The sequence below is a fragment of the Propithecus coquereli genome, unplaced genomic scaffold (genome assembly GCF_000956105.1).
Source record: "Propithecus coquereli isolate 6110/MARCELLA unplaced genomic scaffold, Pcoq_1.0 Scaffold210, whole genome shotgun sequence".
Taxonomy (NCBI): domain Eukaryota; kingdom Metazoa; phylum Chordata; class Mammalia; order Primates; family Indriidae; genus Propithecus; species Propithecus coquereli.
The window spans coordinates 722,760-740,339 of NW_012146079.1; the positions used below are offsets into that span (position 1 = coordinate 722,760).

Genomic DNA, 17,580 nt, shown 5'->3' on the forward strand with positions numbered 1-17,580 from the left:
ATTAATTAAGTGGGATCCATTTTCAGTTTTAACAGAAAAATCAATTACTTGATCTAGATGCTTTGACTTGATTAACATGTCCTTTTATTCCCCACAGTGCCTAGATGAGCACTTTTCGATACAGTGAATCCAAATGAATACTGAGTAGGTTGTTCATTACATGAAACAGATTTGACTTTCTGCATAACTCTGTTCATATGTGATTTCCCTTCACATTTTAGAAGGAAACTAAGAAAAATTCTCCCCTACTTTTTTGGGGGGGCCTGTGAAGGTCTGAATGTTTGCATCCTCCCTAAAATTTATATGTTGAAAACCTCATCTCCCAATGTGATGGTATTAGGAGGCGGGGCTTTGGGAAAGTAATTAGGTCATTAGGGTGGAGCCCTTATGAATAGGATTAATGCCCTTATAAAAGAGGCCAGAGGGAGTTTTCCCCTTCCATGTGAGTACATGGCAAGGAAATTCTGTCTTTGAAGCAGAGAGTAAGCCCTCACCAGATATTGAATCTACTGACACCTTGTTCTTGGACTTCCCAGATTCCACAACTGTGAGCAATAGATTTTTGTTGTTTATAAATTACTTAGTCTAAGGTATTTTGTCATAGCAACCAAAAAGACTAAGACAGAGATTTTAAAATAGAAACTACAAAGTGCAAGAAATTAATTAAGTGGGATCCATTTTCAGTTTTAACAGAAAAATCAATTACTTGATCTAGATGCTTTGACTTGATTAACATGTCCTTTTATTCCCCACGGTGCCTAGAAGAGCACTTTTCAATATAGTGAATCCAAATGAATACTGAGTAGGTTATTCATTACATGAAACATGAAACATGCCTTTCTATGTGGAGTGCAATCTCTGGGATTTTTGTAACTAGGACTGGTGTGGAAATATTTCTTTTTTTTTTTTCTGGGTTGCTCATCTCAACTAGAGAATAGTTTGTGTCTATATCTGACACCATGTGGAGAGAGCTGGTGCAGAGAGAGAGACACAGAGAAGAGAGGCAACCCAAAATGTGGGTCCAGTCACACACCTGCAGATGCTTTTGTCATTTCCCTCAGGTTTTGTGTTCTAGGACCCCTCTGGCTATTGTTCTGTAGAAGGATCCAGCCTGTGATAGCAAATTTTGCATCAACTTGCTGGGCCACAGTGCCCAGATATGTGGTCAAACATTATTCTGAATGTTTCCGTGAGGGTTTTTATTGGATGATATTTAATATTCAAATTGGTGGACTTTTAGTAAAGCAGATTGCCTTCCATAATGTGGGTAGGCCTCATCCAATCAGTTGAAGGCCTAAATAAAACAAAGACTGACCTTCCCTGAGCAAGAAGGATTTCTGCCTCTAGGTTGCCTTCGGCCTTGAACTGGAACTCTTCCCTGGGTCTCCAGCCTGCCGGCCTCCCCGATCAGATTTTGGACTCACCAAGCCTCCACAATCATGTGAGCCAATGCCTTAAAATAAGTCTCTCTCCCTCTCTGGTTCTATTCCTCTGGAGAACCCTGGCTAATATAGTAAAAATTTGAGTATTAGATTGAAGAACATCAGGCATACCGTGCCTATTAAAATTTGTCTAGATTAAGCTAATTTCTTCTTGGCTATGCTATATTATCATTCTTTCCTAGAGACGTGAGGGAATATATTTTTACCTATTTCCTCGTATTTTAATAAAGTATATTCAAATTAAAAAAAGAGATTTGCAAATTGACTAATCCCAGATTCTTAAAAATATCTCAAATCAGCCATACATCTAAACCTTCACATATTTGATAAACATGTTTGAAATTCAACAATTAAATACAACATCCCAAAATGAGATGTAAAATAACCCTGATATTCTTTAGGCACATATACTAGATTATTACTTTAGGGATTTATAGGGTCCTTTATTCTTCTTATGACATATAATCATGAGAAATATTATTATAGCTGACTCACAAAGAAATGAACAGCAGCTCTCTTTGCTAAGAGAAGTAACTGGTTTCAAATATTAAACATAATCCAGGGATTCTGTTCCTGATCAGCAGCCATATAAGACAGAGGCTACCACACAACTAAGAGAGAGCGCTGAGGAGACAGCCCACTCATGGTGGAAGGCAAAGGGAGCCTCCAGAGGCGGTCGGCTGGCCCCTGCCATTTCTGTCTAGGGTTTGCAATCCCACTGAGTGGACTGCTCCACAGAGACAGAGCTGCGGAACCAACCGAGGGTGGTGAAACAGTTTGCTGCTTGTTGACAAGTTATTCACTGAGAAAATGTTATGGCAATTTAGAATCACATTTAAGTTGCTATTTAAACTTCCTTTATAACATGTCATGGACTGAGTTGTACCCTCCTCTCTCAAATTCGTATGTTGAAGCCCTCACCTCCAAGGTAACTTGTATTCGGAGATGGGGCTAGGAGGAGATAAAAAAGCTTAAGTGAGGTCTTAGGTTGGGACCCTAATACGATAGAACTGGTGTCCTTATAAGAAGAGATATCAGATTTCTCTCTCTGTCTCTCTCCTCTCTCTCTCTAGGTACACACGCACAGGAAAGGCCTTGGATACACAGCAAGACCGCCATCTACAAGGCAGGAAGAGACCCCTCCTCAGGAATTGAACTTGCCAGCATCCTGATCTTGGACTTCCAGTCTCCAGAACTGTGAGATAATAAATTCCTATTGTTTAAATCACCCGGTCTGCATATTTTGTTAAGCCAGCTTGAACAGACTACATAAAGCTTAACAAAATCATATAATTACCGGTATATACAGACATTTGTCTACTTGTTCAAAATCTGAACCTTCATTAGACCACGGGTCAGAGGAGCTTGGCCTTGCCTTTCCAATCTACTATGGAATAGCTAAAGACCGGCACGTGTCTGGCATGTACTAGAGGCTCACTTCTTTTGCTGATTGAATGGATCATTCCAATTCCTGACCAAAATATGAGCCAAAGTATCAGTGGTGATAATTCTAAAAGACAAATCAGTATGTGGCTTAGAGTCCAATAACCTTCTATGTAAAGTAACATTGTCAACTTTGGAGATTCTAGCAAATGCAACACTTTCGACTACAAGAAGCAATATTGATCAAAAAGTGAGAAAACCAGTTTTCTCCAACTGTGGAAAACGAGGGCATGCCTGCTACGTGCTGTGGGATTTTTCAGAACTTCTGTTTTTCTCTGGTAAATTTTAGTACTCTACAGCTCTCCAGCGAGGCCCTGTTGTTCTACCGTTATTGATTCCCAGGAAATTAGACCACATTCTAGACAAAGACAGCTCGATCTCAATGATTCCATTTCTTCACAGCATTTCACCTTGCAAAGCCCTGAAGGTTTCCCATCATTAAACGAGGGCTGACGGTTTGTGAAGAACAACATTGTCAACCAATGCTTTGCAAATTTTCGAAAAGGCGGCTGCCATGGCAAGCACCGGGGAGATTATCAGTACCGAATACAGTGCCAAAAAAAAAAAAGAGTGTGTAAATGACCCCTTTATTATGTTTAAGTGCCATCTTGTCAATCCATATGCTTTCTCTTCTGAACCACAGCATGTCTGAGTTGGTGTCTGCTGGGGGGAATATGACACCCAGTAAAGTATTTTGAACAGTGACTTTTGACTATTCAGAAAGTGGGGAGAGGTGGCTTTATGCACTTTTCGGATTGCTGATAGCATTTTGGAGTCTCGTTCTGCAAAGCTGAGTGCGTCTCAGGTGCACTCAGGCTGTGCTGTGAGCTGTGGATGAAAGCAGCTGAGCAGGCCGGGCCGCGAGGGAGAAACAGTGCAGAGGCTTGCTTTGGTCTGGCTTTGCCTCCTCCGCTCAGAGAGTTCTCAGCGGCAAAAGCATTTCAGCCTCGCATCTGAATTGGTTTTACGGAGCTTTGCCGTGGCTTCTTCATCCTAACATCAAGGTAAACCGACTTAAAAGAAAGAAAAAGTACATGGACCATATTGGGCTTTTGAACATGAGGCTATCTTTCTAGGGATGGAAGAAAAAGACAATACGAAATAGGGCTAGAAAAAATTGTTTAGTGCCTACTGCAGGGACACATAACTCTGGAAAACACTATGACTACTTAAGGAAAGAGATGGCCTTGAAGTTTGTGGAATGTCAGTGGTACCAGCCTGCGGGCTTTGTCCTCAGCGATTGCTACAGGCCAGCTGTTCGCAGGTGCACCAAGAATTTTTTTATGGAATGAATATCAGTGTCGTCTACATGTACATGTTACTTTAAAAAATATGTGGATATTATTGCTGTGCATTTTCAAAGAGTTGTTTAAAGTGTCATTGAGTTCAGGATAGCTTTTTTTCCCCTTAGGTATTCTCTCACATAATAGACACTGAACACAGAACTACTCTGAGGGCTGTGTCACAAAATTCTGACAGTAAAAGGGGGTTTTTGTACTACTCCTTCTGTAATTAAACATCTTTTACATGCGCCCTTTTTCTCAGACTTTTCCCTAAAAATGCCCTTCTCTCCTCAGTATCTCTTTTTCTCAGGTAATCTCCATCTGTTTTTCCACATCTCCTGGGCTCTGAAGGCGACGCCCTTCCTAGTGAGGGTCCCTCGGCTTCCCCATTCCTCTCCCGTGAAAGCCAGTCAGTGCTGCCCCTCTGCCTCCGCCCTGGTGTGCTCAACAATCAGCAGGAGGCTATGCCTGAGGAGAGAGGGAGGACAGAGACAAGGAAGAGCAGGGAAGATTCTCCTTGCAATGGGAAGAAAGCGTTTTCACAGCTGACGTCCCGTAAACAGTGCAACCCATCACCAAGATCAGCACAAACGTTGGCTTTACCTTCCGCGTTTTGTGTGGATTTCTCATTCTGGATGACTTCTTAATGTCCACTTCCGTAGTATTTACACATCCAGGCTGGAAATGGAAAAACAGAGAGACAGAGGAATCTTTGGGTGTGGAGTTCTGACCAGGACATTCATTAATGACTCGCTCCCCAGAGCCTGAGCAAATGCCACAGTGACACACGGCACTGGCAATGCTTTCTAGGCAGCCACAGCCACTTCCGGCAGCAATAGCCAGCAATAAAATACATCAGCCCCTTTACTCACGTTGAAAGGCCTTCAGATACCATTCACAAATAACTCCCAGAGAAACAGGAAAAAGAAATTGAGCTTTGCATGTGAAAGTGAGTGTCAGTATCTACAGCTGCTAGCCTGGCAGAGAGAGCAAGAGTGTCCTCAGACAAATGGGACGACACCCCTGCTGATACCTGCACACAGCCTCCCATAGAGTGTGCCCTCTTTATAAAATGCGACAGTTATTGAATGGCTGATTGCTTTTCCCAAGTCGGAAAACTAAAATGGCATTTAGTTGAGCCCTTCGGATCCCAGAGTGAATTTTCTTACAAGGATTGTGAAGTCCAGGGACTGGGAATATTTGTTTTCCATAGACAGAATGTGCCATGGGGTCCATGGTTAAAATGAGGGAGACGAAGAAAGAAAATGGTAATCAGTAGGCCATGCTTCTCTCCATAAATTCCCAACTTTCCTTTTCGTTTCCCTAAGGCAGGCGAACCCCTTTAAAATGGGGAGTTGGAGGAAAAGTATGAGCTTTCTGACAACCTCAGGAGTCTCATCTTGCCAGAATTATTTTTCTGTTGCACAGAAACAGCTGCAAACTCCTTTTATATTTGTAGGAGAGAGGAGGGAGAGAAAAAGAGAAGAGAGAGAGAGAAAAGGGAAAGGAGTGGGAGGACAGAACATGAATCGGGAAACAGAGAAGAAAAGAGGTTCAAAGATACATCCTTCCGTAAATTTAGAAAGGGCCTTAGATATCACCTATCCTTTATTTTTATTTATTTATTTATTTATTTATTTATTTTTTCTTTGAGACAGAGTCTCACTCTGTTGCCCTGGCTAGAGTGCAGTTGTGTCATCATAGCTCACAGCAACCTCAAACTCCTGGGCTCAAGCAATCTTCCTGCCTCAGCCTCCCGAGTAGCTGGGACTACAGACATGCGCCACCACGCCCAGCTAATTTTTTCTATATAGATTTTTAGTTGTCCAGATAATTTCTTTCTACTTTTAGTAGAGACGGGGTCTCGCTCTTGCTCAGGCTGGTCTCGAACTCCTGACCTTGAGTGATCCACCCGCCTCGGCCTCCCAGAGTGCTAGGATTACAGGCGTGAGCCACCACACCCGGCCTAGATATCACTTATCCTTTAGAAGTGATTAGAAGTTAATGGTTATGTGGACTGTGTTTCCTTTTGGAACAGGATTTAGGAATCTCTTCTGTTATTAATAGTAAAAAACATTGAGTTGTACATCTTGGCTCAATTTCTCTATTTCCTCCCACAGATTGTAAGAAAATTAAAGTATTAGATGTCCTTGGAAGTCAGTCCAGAGAAACTATGAATGTGGAAAAGTCTTTTGTGGCGTTGGGATGGGGTTGGGGGGAAGGACAAGAGACAATACTGGTGTGATTAGAAGACCAAGCTGCTCTCCGCAACCACTGGCAAGCAAAGGGGCGCAGCTTTTTGTATAACGAGGACATAGGACATTTTCCTTAAAGAACCCTCTCCCAATAGCATAGCTATTCAGGCAAAGCTCCACCCTCATATTGTGATATATAAGGAAGTAAATGAAGAAAGCATTTTTTTCTTTATTTTTTTCCACAAAGATTCCAAGTGGAATATAGTTAATATAGACATACAAACACACATTGCACTATAAACATTAAATAAATCATGTCTGGTTTGTATACCTGCTTAGGAATAAAAATAGCTAAAGCACGGTGGTCACCCTGGCAGTGCAGGAGGAAGAAGAGCACCCAGCTGAGTGGGACTAATTTACTAAGTGACACTGAGCAATGCACTTAAACTCTCCCAGCATCTGGTTGTTCAATATCTGATATTCTGATTTAATTTTCCTGTGATCGATCTAGGCATTCCTTTTTTTAAAAAGACCCCCAAGTGGTTTTAATATGTAGCTAGAGTTCACAACCATTGATCTAGATAAAGATGAATGCTACAAACGTAATGCTTTGAAAATACCAAAGCATCATGCTTTCATTTCTATTCAATTTCTAGTTCTTTGTAGCCTTCCCTCCCTAAGCCTGAGCCATTAGGGAAGGGAAGGCATGGAAATTCTTTAACCTCTTTTAAATATATCAAGAGCTAAGCATGGCAAGATAGGTCATGAAGATTTTCTTCTAAATGGTAAGGGATGGGAATAATTAGGATATGATATCCAGGAAAGGGAAGGCATGTTTCTTCATGACCCAGAGGAAAGAGAGATAAAGGTAAGATTCAGAGCTCAGCAGGTGCCTCATTTTCCTCCTCTGGGGAAGAAATCTTAAGAAGAAGGGGTGAGAGGGAGAGATAAAAACTCCCAGACAAGTATGAGGGAGCCCGTGGGGTAGCCAGTCCCAGGCCCATACAAGAAGCCCACATGTGATCATATCTAACATGAATCTTTAATATCAGATGGGCATTAGCAAGAAAGATGTGCTTAAGCCAATGCTTCCTAAGGCTCACACGCAGCAGGGAAGAATTTGTCGCATGCCCCAGTAATAAAGGGCACAGTGGTTCTGAGAAGAATCGTAGGTGGACGGGATCATGAGGTTGGGACAAAGGCCACCGTGTGCAGGGATTCCATGCTGGGAGCAGCTCTCTGGAACACGAACTCCAGCAGTGGGTGCCAGATGAAGAGATGGTACCTGTTGCAATAGTCCTGGGAGCAGACCACGCACGCCAACCTGTCTGAAGCAGAAATGGACAAGCATCTGGAAAATGCCCTGGGCATGCTTGGCCCTCATTCCTCACTGCACAAGATCATATAGACAAAACCTCTGATGGTTAGTGATATTGAGCATCTTTTCATATGTTCGTTGGCTAGGAACAAAAACCCGTATGTCGCACGTTCTCACTTATAAGTAGGAGCTAAGCTATGGACAAGCATGCGTGGTCATACAGAGTGACATAATGGACACTGGAGGGTCCAAAGAGGGGAGGGTGGAAGGAGATGAGGGGTGAAAAATTACCTGTGGGGTACAATGTACACTGTTCAAGTGTACACCTAAAGCCCAGACTTCACCATTATACAACAGATCCATGTAACAAAACTTCACTTATATCCCCTAAATGTAGTGAAATTTTTATAAACCCCTCTATACCCCAAACTCCTATTCAAAACCAATCTTGGACAGCAGCAGGGAAAGCCCTAGGAGAACTGAAAGTATAATCATTTATCCACATGCTACTGAGTTATCTAAACCAACTCTTTAAATGATGGCAGCACGCAGAGCACGCACATTGAAATCTACACTTCTAATAGGTTTCTGAGGAAAATAGACCAGTCATAGAAAATACAGAAACTGTATTTTCTTTATACATCTGAGGAGTCTGAATTAATTGAACTATAAAACTTCTTCTTTAATCAGCTAGGATCCTAATCAACTTTACTGCATACCAGGTGGGATAATTAACAAATGGCCCCAGTAACTGTGAACTCCCCAACACCCGTTGAAGGAGCAAGGTGGAAAGGTCTTCCTCCCCATAGGAATGTATCTGACTGGCAGTCCCAAGGAGAATTACATTTTCAACCTCAAATTTCAAAGATGGCGACTTTTTAAATTTGATTGATGAACCATTAGCAGACATCTAAAATTCCCACTTGAGCCAATTATTAACACCACCACTAAATCAGCAAATTAATAAGAAAGCATTGAGTCTAAAAGTCAAAGTTATTAGAGACTGAACCATAAGATATGTTTTATAACCCAGCTCCCATCCCAGGAAAATAAAATCTGCCAGTTCAAAATTTGTTGCTAATGGCTACACAGTTAAAATATAATAATAAACTGCATCTGGGATGCTTGTCTCCATGGCCCTCCAGCTTCTTGTAATTTCTAATGAGCCTCTTGGGACAGCTAATGGTTAAACAGATCTATGATATCTAAGTTAACTTGGAAATTCTTGACGATTAAAAAAGCTTTGAAGCCCAAAGTTGTCTAGTATGCTTCAGAATAATTAAAGTTATGACTTAGTGCCAATAAGCCCTAAACAACTGTTTTCAGAAGTCACACACTGTGGTCAATGAAATATGGCAATCATTTTTTTGAATTTTTTTATTTATTCAAGTAATACTTCTATCTGCATCTAAGTGTCAGATCTCGTGATAAATGGTGAGACACAGAAATGAAGGCATAATCTATACCTCAATAACCTCATAATTTAGTAAGGACAGAAGACAGGAATAATCACACTATGGGAACGTAATGACTAGGTAGAAGTTGATACGGGGCATGACACAACCACAGAACATTCCAGATACCCACTCTTACGACATTCTGCTGTTTCTCCCCAACATGGCCAATAAATACTTTTTAAAATGTTGTTTTAAAGCAATTTCTTGTCTTCATAAGATCATGTTGTCCTTGGTTATTAAAAAAAAAAAAGTCACTTATCTTTTTGAAGCATATATAATAGATAACCACTAGCTGGCACTAGATCCTCATGAAATGTTATGCATAATTTGTTCTTCGCAGAACTAAACATATCTTCCCAATAAGATATAAATAACATTGCCATTACCAAGTAGGCACTCCATAAAAATGTTCAAATATGTATTATTTGCTGGATATAGTATTAAGTACATAGTATTGTTGGATTTAAAGAATAACAAAGTGCTATTTACATTGGCCTAGAAGAGACACATGCTATTTCTAGTGATTCAAAGGTGAATTTATTTTCAACCGAACTAAGCTGGGTTGTAACATTATTACAATATTATGTATTAGAAAAGAGAATTGAATATTGTGGAACCCATTCCTGAAGGAGGAAAAACAAAGTATCATTAAGAAATATTACTGCCACAGTATTTGTGTGTCTTCAGGAGGTGCAATACCATTTAGTTCCTTTCAAGGCACAACACATTGTTGTTAGCTTGGCAGAAGGCATGCTTGTGTTCAGGACCCCTTGGGAAAACAGGGTGAAGACCAACAGTGAGAGGTAGGAGTAGAGAACGGCTCTCTTTGTTCAATCACTGCAGCTGGTGCATAACTGCGCATACAAACAATGCAATATTATTGAGCATTAAAAAGAAATGAGCTCTTAAGCCACAAAAAGACATGGAGGAAACTTAAATGCACATTAGTAAGTGACAGAAGCCAATCTGAAGAAACTACATATTGCATGATTCCAACCATATGACATTCTGGAGAAGGCACAAGTGTGGAGACAGTAAAAAGATTAGTGGTTGCCAGGGGTGAGGGAGAGGAAGGGATAAATAGGACTGGCACAGAGAATTTTCAGGGCAGTGAAACTATTCCGTGTGACACTACAATAGTGGATACATGTCATTATAAACTTGTCCAAACACACAGAATGTACAACACCAAGAGTGAACCCTAATATACACTACGGACTTTGGGTGATAATGATATGTCAATGTAGGTCCATCATGTTAACAAATGTGCCACTCTGGTAGGGGATGTTGACAATAGGGGAGGCTATGCGCGTGGCGGGGAAGGAGAGCTCTTTATATTTTCTGCTCAATTTTGCTGTGAACCTAAAACTGCTCAAAAAAATAAAGTTGATTAAGAAATACCCAACTCACTAAGGAGTGCTGAGTACTTTGGGAGTGGATTATCACAGCAGACTCAGGGCAAAGCAGAACCAAGGGGATGAGTCAGAAGGTTATTGCAATCACCCAGGCAGATTATGGTGATATGGATTTGCATGTCAGCATTAGAGGTGACGCAACGTGGTTGCACCTGGGATATATTTTGAAATTATAATCAACAAAACTTGCTGATGGGTTGCATCGGTGAACATGCGAGGGAAAGGGGACTCTTAGTTTTTCCCAGCTGGGTGAGGTGATGCCATCTACAGAGGTGGGGAAGCCTATGAGATAAACAAATGTAAAAGAAGAGAGAAATCCACGATGACTCCTGGGTTGCATTTACATACAATGTACATATTTACTGGAGTCTCCAAATGGGATGTAGCTCTTTACGCAGCCGCTATCAAGACTCAGGACTCAGAGCATTTCCAACACAGATACCTGTAGAATAATTTATCCCTGGTTCATCCTTTTATGCCATTGCTTTTTTGCACCATCATAGGTGATATGAACATATCACTGAACACGCAACATTAGCATATGAGGATCAATCACCAAGAGTTTGGCAGAGCTGCTACTATCACTCAGGGTCTCTGCTATACTTTCCTGCATTCTTCTTCAGTGGGCCTACCACACTCTCTTAATCTGCTCTAGTTGAAATCAGAACACTTCAGCCCAAAGTCTATCTGTGCATACTTCAACAATGTTCTCTTTTAATAGACTAGGAATTGTCACGCAGGCACAGCTACAAACAGACAGTCACAGTTCTCAAGGAGCTACCAAGATGACTTTAACAAGCACGTTTGCTTGTCACTTCTTTACAATCACTAGGATTACCCACATGTAATGTTCAGCTTGAAAATACTTAAAATGTTCCCAGCTAGAATTGCTTTGAAATAAAAAAATCACTGGGTAGAAGCTAAGTTTTCATAATTACCCTTAAAATAAGGACTCCTCCAAGAAGAAAAATAGCCCTGAGGCAAGTGTGCATGGATACTTCTTTTCTATCACACCTGGCCTGCTGTGCACATGAGTGATTGAGCTCCTTTCCTTTTCTATAATTTTTTTTTTCCTATGAAAAGCTGGCTGCAGTGTGGGGACATGCACAGATTTTCACTTGGAGAAGAAAAAGTGTCCCTCTTAGATTTGAGACTTAACATGTATGCTCCAACTCTCCCTGTGTCCTGAATTGGCATATCAGGCATTTGCATAGCCATCACTGAAGCCAGCATTTTGATTCACATTATGCTGTTCATCTGGTATCTCACTTATGGGAAGGCGAGTAGCAACACAGAATTTTGGGATTCTTTGTCCATGGGCTAATGCCATCAAACACCTTAAACATCTTGACTTTAACCTTTAACGTGTTTGTCGAATGTTGGAATTAAGAAATGAAACCCAGAATACTTCTCTGATGACAACAAAAATTTTCCCAGTGTAAAAATGAAACGCCAAAGACCAGGAAAAATGGACTCGTTACTGAATTGGTAAAAATAAATTTTAATTTTGTACATATTGCTGTTGTTAGTACTGATGATTTAAATGGTATGCTTTAAAGGCTAAACAGAACCAAATAAAATTCTTCATAGTATAAATAAATCACAGTAATTTCAAAAGGCTTATAATAATAATTGCCATAATGGATAGCAATGGGACAATGACAAGGAAGTTTGTGGAAATCATCATATATTGGAATTCACTTTGAATTACAATAGCAGTCTTGAAGTCAATAGCCTTGAATTACAAAGGATATGGAGGCTCCTAAATCATGTGTTCCCCAATGGGAAAAAAGTGAACCCTCCTGTCTTAGTCTGTTCAGGCTGCTGTAACAAAATACCATTAACTGGGTGGCTTATAAACAACAGAAATTTATTTCTCATAGTTCTGAATGCTGGGAAGTCCAAGATCAAGGCACCAGCAGATTTGATGTCTGATGAGGGCTCGCTTTCTGGTTCATAGAGGGTGCCTTCTCACTGTGTCCTCACATGGTAGAAGGGGTAAGGGGTCTCTCTTGGGCCTCTTTATGTCATGAGGATGGTGTCCTCATGACATAATCAGCTCCCAAAGGCCTCACCTCCCAATACCATCGCCTTGGGGGTTAGGATTTCAACACATGAATTGGGTGGGGGCTGGGGGGACACGATCATCCAAACTAGAGCACTCACAGAGAAAGACTGTAACAGACATCTCAGTTTAGCAACTGAGACGCTTTCAGATTGAAATATTAATTTCAAAGATACACTCTGTTGCATTAAGCTTGATTTCCAAGAGGAGAAAAAGGTTTAGTGTTGTTAGAAAGGAGGGTTCACATAAATTTCTTTTCTAGATTACGTATTTATTGCTAAGAGCCAAAACTTTATTTCATTTTCACTGTTAGGGGAAAAATATTCTAAATTAATTCCCACACATCCCTGCATACTTATGCAATCATATTCAAAACAACACAATCTTTTCTTGATAATGCAAGGTCACTATGGGGCTAACACTTATTTTGCTATCCTTAAGACAGCAATGCCTTTGAGGCTAAAGGGTTCTAACCCCTAATGCTTTTTGAGCTTTTATGTCATTTTATGCCATTTTTAGTGCCTCTGCCTTCTCCCAGTCAGTTGTCAGTTTTTGCTGCTCTCAGCATCCTTGCCTGAAGCAAGATCCCATCCTCCTCTAATTTGTTACTTGGGTTCCTATGCGGATCAGGAAACCACATAAATGCTACTTTGGCACAGGGTCTCACATTTTAGCAAATGAACCAATCAAAGAGCACAAGTTAGAGTGTGGGAGATTTAACCACTACTTTGGTTAAGACTTTTTGAGTTTAGTTCTTGGCTGAGTTTTGGATAGAATTAGATTTGGGGATATGTAAGAGAAAGTATAAAAGCTATAACAAATAAAATGTGGACAATTTCTCATGATAGCTTTAGGAAAATTTACCAGGACATAAATATTATATAAACTATTTAAGGGAGTCAGAAGTAGATGGCATCAAACATTTATCTGGAATTCTAGGACAGAGGATGGCATGGAATTTGGGAGCTGGAAATTCATTCTGTGCTCTGAGGGGTGGGAAGAAAAGCTAACTGAAGTGACAGGGCAGCATTCCAGGGTTGCGTCTCCCCAGACCCCGAGTGACTAGTGATGTACTCTGTTCTCTACCCAGCCTCTGTGCAAGGAGCCTTCCAGACTCAGTGCTAATTTTGGTTCAGTTTCCCAAAAAGGGTAAACAATGTTCAAACGAGAACTCATAATTAATTTTTCTTACGTCCAACCTGTTCCTTTCTCTGTCTCCTCCCTTTCAGTGAATACCTCCAACCATTCAAGTCACTCACGCCATCGCCAGGGAGTCATCACCTCCTCCTCTCTTTTCCTTACTTCCTACACTTGATTCATCAGCAAGTCTTGCAAATTTTACCTCCAGACACACCCTGAATCTGTTTGCTTCTCTCCACACTCATTGCTGCCACCCTGCTTCAAGCTGCCACTGTCCCCCAGCTGGACCGCTACAGCAGCCTTCTCATTTGTCATCATTCCTTTCTTCCTTTCTCCACCCTTTCCCCAAGTTATTCTCTACACAGCTGCTGGAATAACCTTTTGAAACTACAGCGACATAATGTCACTCTCCTCTTCAAACCTCTGTACACTTCTGACCACACTTAGGGTAAAATGCAAACGCCTTGCCATGTTCTACAAGGTGGGACGTAAGCAGGCCCCTGTCTACCTTTCCAGCTGCACTTGGTGGTTGGGTTCATTCCTACTGGCTGCACAATAGCATATTGCGGCCAGGGGCTGTGCTTCCCTCCCGACACCTGCCCACACCTTGGGACTAGACAAGATGCCGTCAGTACGTGAGGTCAATACTCTCCTCTTCCACACCTCCCTGAGAGTTAGCTGCTGGCCCTCAGGACTGTCCTCCTAGGATCGCCCCCACCACTATCCACATTCTCACCATTTCAGCAAAATCAGGGCAGAAATCATGGTGAAAAGTTGCCAATCCGCAGATGATAGAAGCACTGACTTAATAATAGGGAAAGTGGTTTTTATTCTCCTTCTACCCATGGCTCACATGAATAGCACCAGATATTACATAATAATAGGGACACTGTATCTACAAACCTATTCAGGGATAGAAAGAGCAGAGAGATGCTAAAAGGCATAGCCAGGGAGCAAAAAAGAACAGTTTCACTCGTAGAGGCTCATGATAGCCACATTGTCAAAATATTTTTAAATCCAAAGGAACAGATGGGAATAATAGACAGAAATGCTGTTCCTTTTTCATAACACAAAAGAAAGATTTAAATTTGGACTAACATATTCTGGATTTTCTGAAACAGTTAAAGGTATCGGTACTGAGATCACATACTACTGTTTGAGAAGACAGCACCGGGCGTATGGGCTGATTTGACCATTAAGGACGGAAAACTGCATCCTTCCTATTGACTTCAACCTAATTTATCTCTCTGAACACCACAAAACTGATAATGCCAAAGGTTAAAATAGGTATATTATTGATATCTTCCAAGGAAATGTTACAGAAGATATTAAAGTTCTGGTACGGTTTAAGCTCCGAATGAGCACGTGAAATCATGCACATCAATTACTCAGAAGGTCACAGATTTAGAAAGCAGCCTCCCTACAGTCTGCAGAATACTATACCTGCTGGTTCGAGCCCAGAGGCAGACACAGAGCTTTCCAGGGAATATTTACACCTCTCACATTTACATGGGACATTCCAGGCTGTGACTCTTCCAGCAGCCTAGCGTGGCTGGTAACATGTAGCCACCTCCCACAGATGCCCGTCCGTTGTCACACAATGGACGTACACTGCCCGTCACCTGCCTCAGAGATCCGGTGGACGAGCCAGGTACATTTAGCAAATGAAAAGCCCAATTAATCATTTCACTACAACTTCACTAATATAAGATAAAAACTAGCTGATGGGCACAAAGCCAGCCCTGCTGCGATATAATATCCTGGTGCGCATTACAAATTGACAAAGAAAGACTGTATGCTGCACAAGAGAGATTGCCTGGGGTTTCCAAAAAAATGCTAGGCTTTTAGTCATAATTAAGGATTTGACTCTTAGCCATACATATCATAGCCCATAAAACTCAACTTCCTCAGAGTCTTGCTTTCTCTTGTTTGTAAATTAAGGACAACAGTTACCCATCCCACGAAGTCTCTGTAGGGGGCATAATGGATGCAAAAAGCTTTTGCAACAATGATCTAGGTTCTAATCAATGTTATTACTGTCGTCGATAGCAATCCACATGCATTGCTGTTCTCTCACATTTCGTAGCGAGGAAATCCAGGTGGCACATGCTTTTACATGTGTTTCAGAGTAATGGGATCTGAACAGAGGAATGGCCCAAACAGCTAAGTGACTACGCCAGAAATTGACAAGCTTCCCCATAGCTGACAAAGTTCTGTTGCCTCAGATCTGGTCACTGATGTCTTGGTTGGTTCAAATATCAGAGCCCTGTGACAGAAAAACCTGTGTGCTTCTTATACTAATTCAGTGTGTTTAGCATCATCCAAAAGGATATGTGCAGGTCCAAGGGAGATCAGGAATTATTAATTCACTCATCAATTAAAAATGTATCCATCGAGTGTCCACTATGTGCCTGGCACTTGACTGAGGGCTGACAATACAGTCAGGAACCAGTGAAGTCTAGTCTCTGTCTTCTTATAGGGGACAGCTGCGACCTCATGCCTATCACTGCATTCCTAATAATAAAAATTATTTATAGAGGATGCTTCCATGTTCATCTTGAAAGTTTTGTTTTTCTCAGTATTATGAAAGAGATTATTACCTCTGCTTGAAGATTGTGGAAATTAAAGCTGAGAAAGCTTCAATCATTTACCTGAAAGTTAATGTGGGTAGTGAGAGGCATTCCTTAATTTAGGAACTACTCCTCCATATTCTTCCTCTGGGGATTTGGCATTGAAATCGCCTGGCACAGCTGTGAGAAGTATACAGGGCCCTGCCCGTCTCCTCTGCCTGATCTAGGGCTCTGCTTCTCCACCCCCTGCTTAGAGGTCACTGCAAGGTGATCCCATCAGCATTTGCATGGGTCACCCTTTGCAGTGACAGGGATTTCTTTCATGCTAGGGCCTGACCAATTTTATTTTTTCCACCAAATTTCCAAATTCTTTCCCTTTTCCCAAGTTCAACTGTTGTAGGTACCCTCCTTGAGAGTCCCTAGTGACCTCCTCCTCCTGGTATCCACACTCTGTAGTGCCCTCCCACCCTGTACTGGGGTTGGTCTGCGTAGACAACAGACTGTGGCAGAAGCGATGGCATGCCACTTCTGAGATTAGGCTATAAAAAGACTAAGGTTTCAGACATGGGGCTCCCTTTCTATTAATATACCAGGAAGACCTGGGGGAAGCTCTGTCTTGGACACCCTGATGAAGAGGTCTATGTGACCAGGAACCGAATCCTCCTGCCAACCACCATGTGAATGAAGAGTTCCGTCAGTCCCTGCAGATGACTACATCCTGGCCAACAGCTTGACTGACGGCCTCGTGAGAGACCCTGAGCCAGAACCACCCAGGAAAGCTATTCATGGATTCCTGACTCTCAGAAGCTGTTTAAAGTAATGGGTGCCTGTTGCTTTATGCTGCTAAGTTTGGGGGTAATTTGTTACGCAGCAATAGATAATGAATATACTTACTCAAGCTTCAAACTGCAACACGAACTTTTCCGATTCTCAAGTCTTCCCTTACTATACCATGTCATAGCTATCTGCTAACATTTTTATACTTCCATGACTTCTTTTCTCCTTTCAAAGGCATGATTGCTAAAATAACGTTAGCTACCAATTACTGACCATGACTATGTGCCAGGTATTGTCCTAAGCAATCTGTAAATATTATTTCCATGTGTTCTCAATGGTCCTATGGGGTAAGTATTATTCTGATTTCAAATGTGGAGTTTGGGAATTGGAGACATTTAATAAATCTCACCCAAGAAAGAAGTTGGTATTTGAGCCAAATCTTATTAGCTGCAGTTGCATCTCTTGAACACTGCAC

At 41.5% G+C, this 17,580-nt stretch overlaps 1 protein-coding gene across 6 annotated transcripts in view; it reads right to left on the reverse strand.

The window, feature by feature from the left end:
- The window catches only part of RGS7 (regulator of G-protein signaling 7), a 446,139-nt gene that overhangs the window by 42,602 nt on the left and 385,957 nt on the right, over window positions 1–17,580 (reverse strand). For all 6 annotated transcript variants that reach the window (XM_012644351.1, XM_012644352.1, XM_012644350.1 and 3 more), the window contains one exon: window positions 4,772–4,846. In XM_012644351.1, the coding sequence (XP_012499805.1) occupies window positions 4,772–4,846 (75 nt within the window). The remainder of the gene's footprint in view (window positions 1–4,771; window positions 4,847–17,580) is intronic.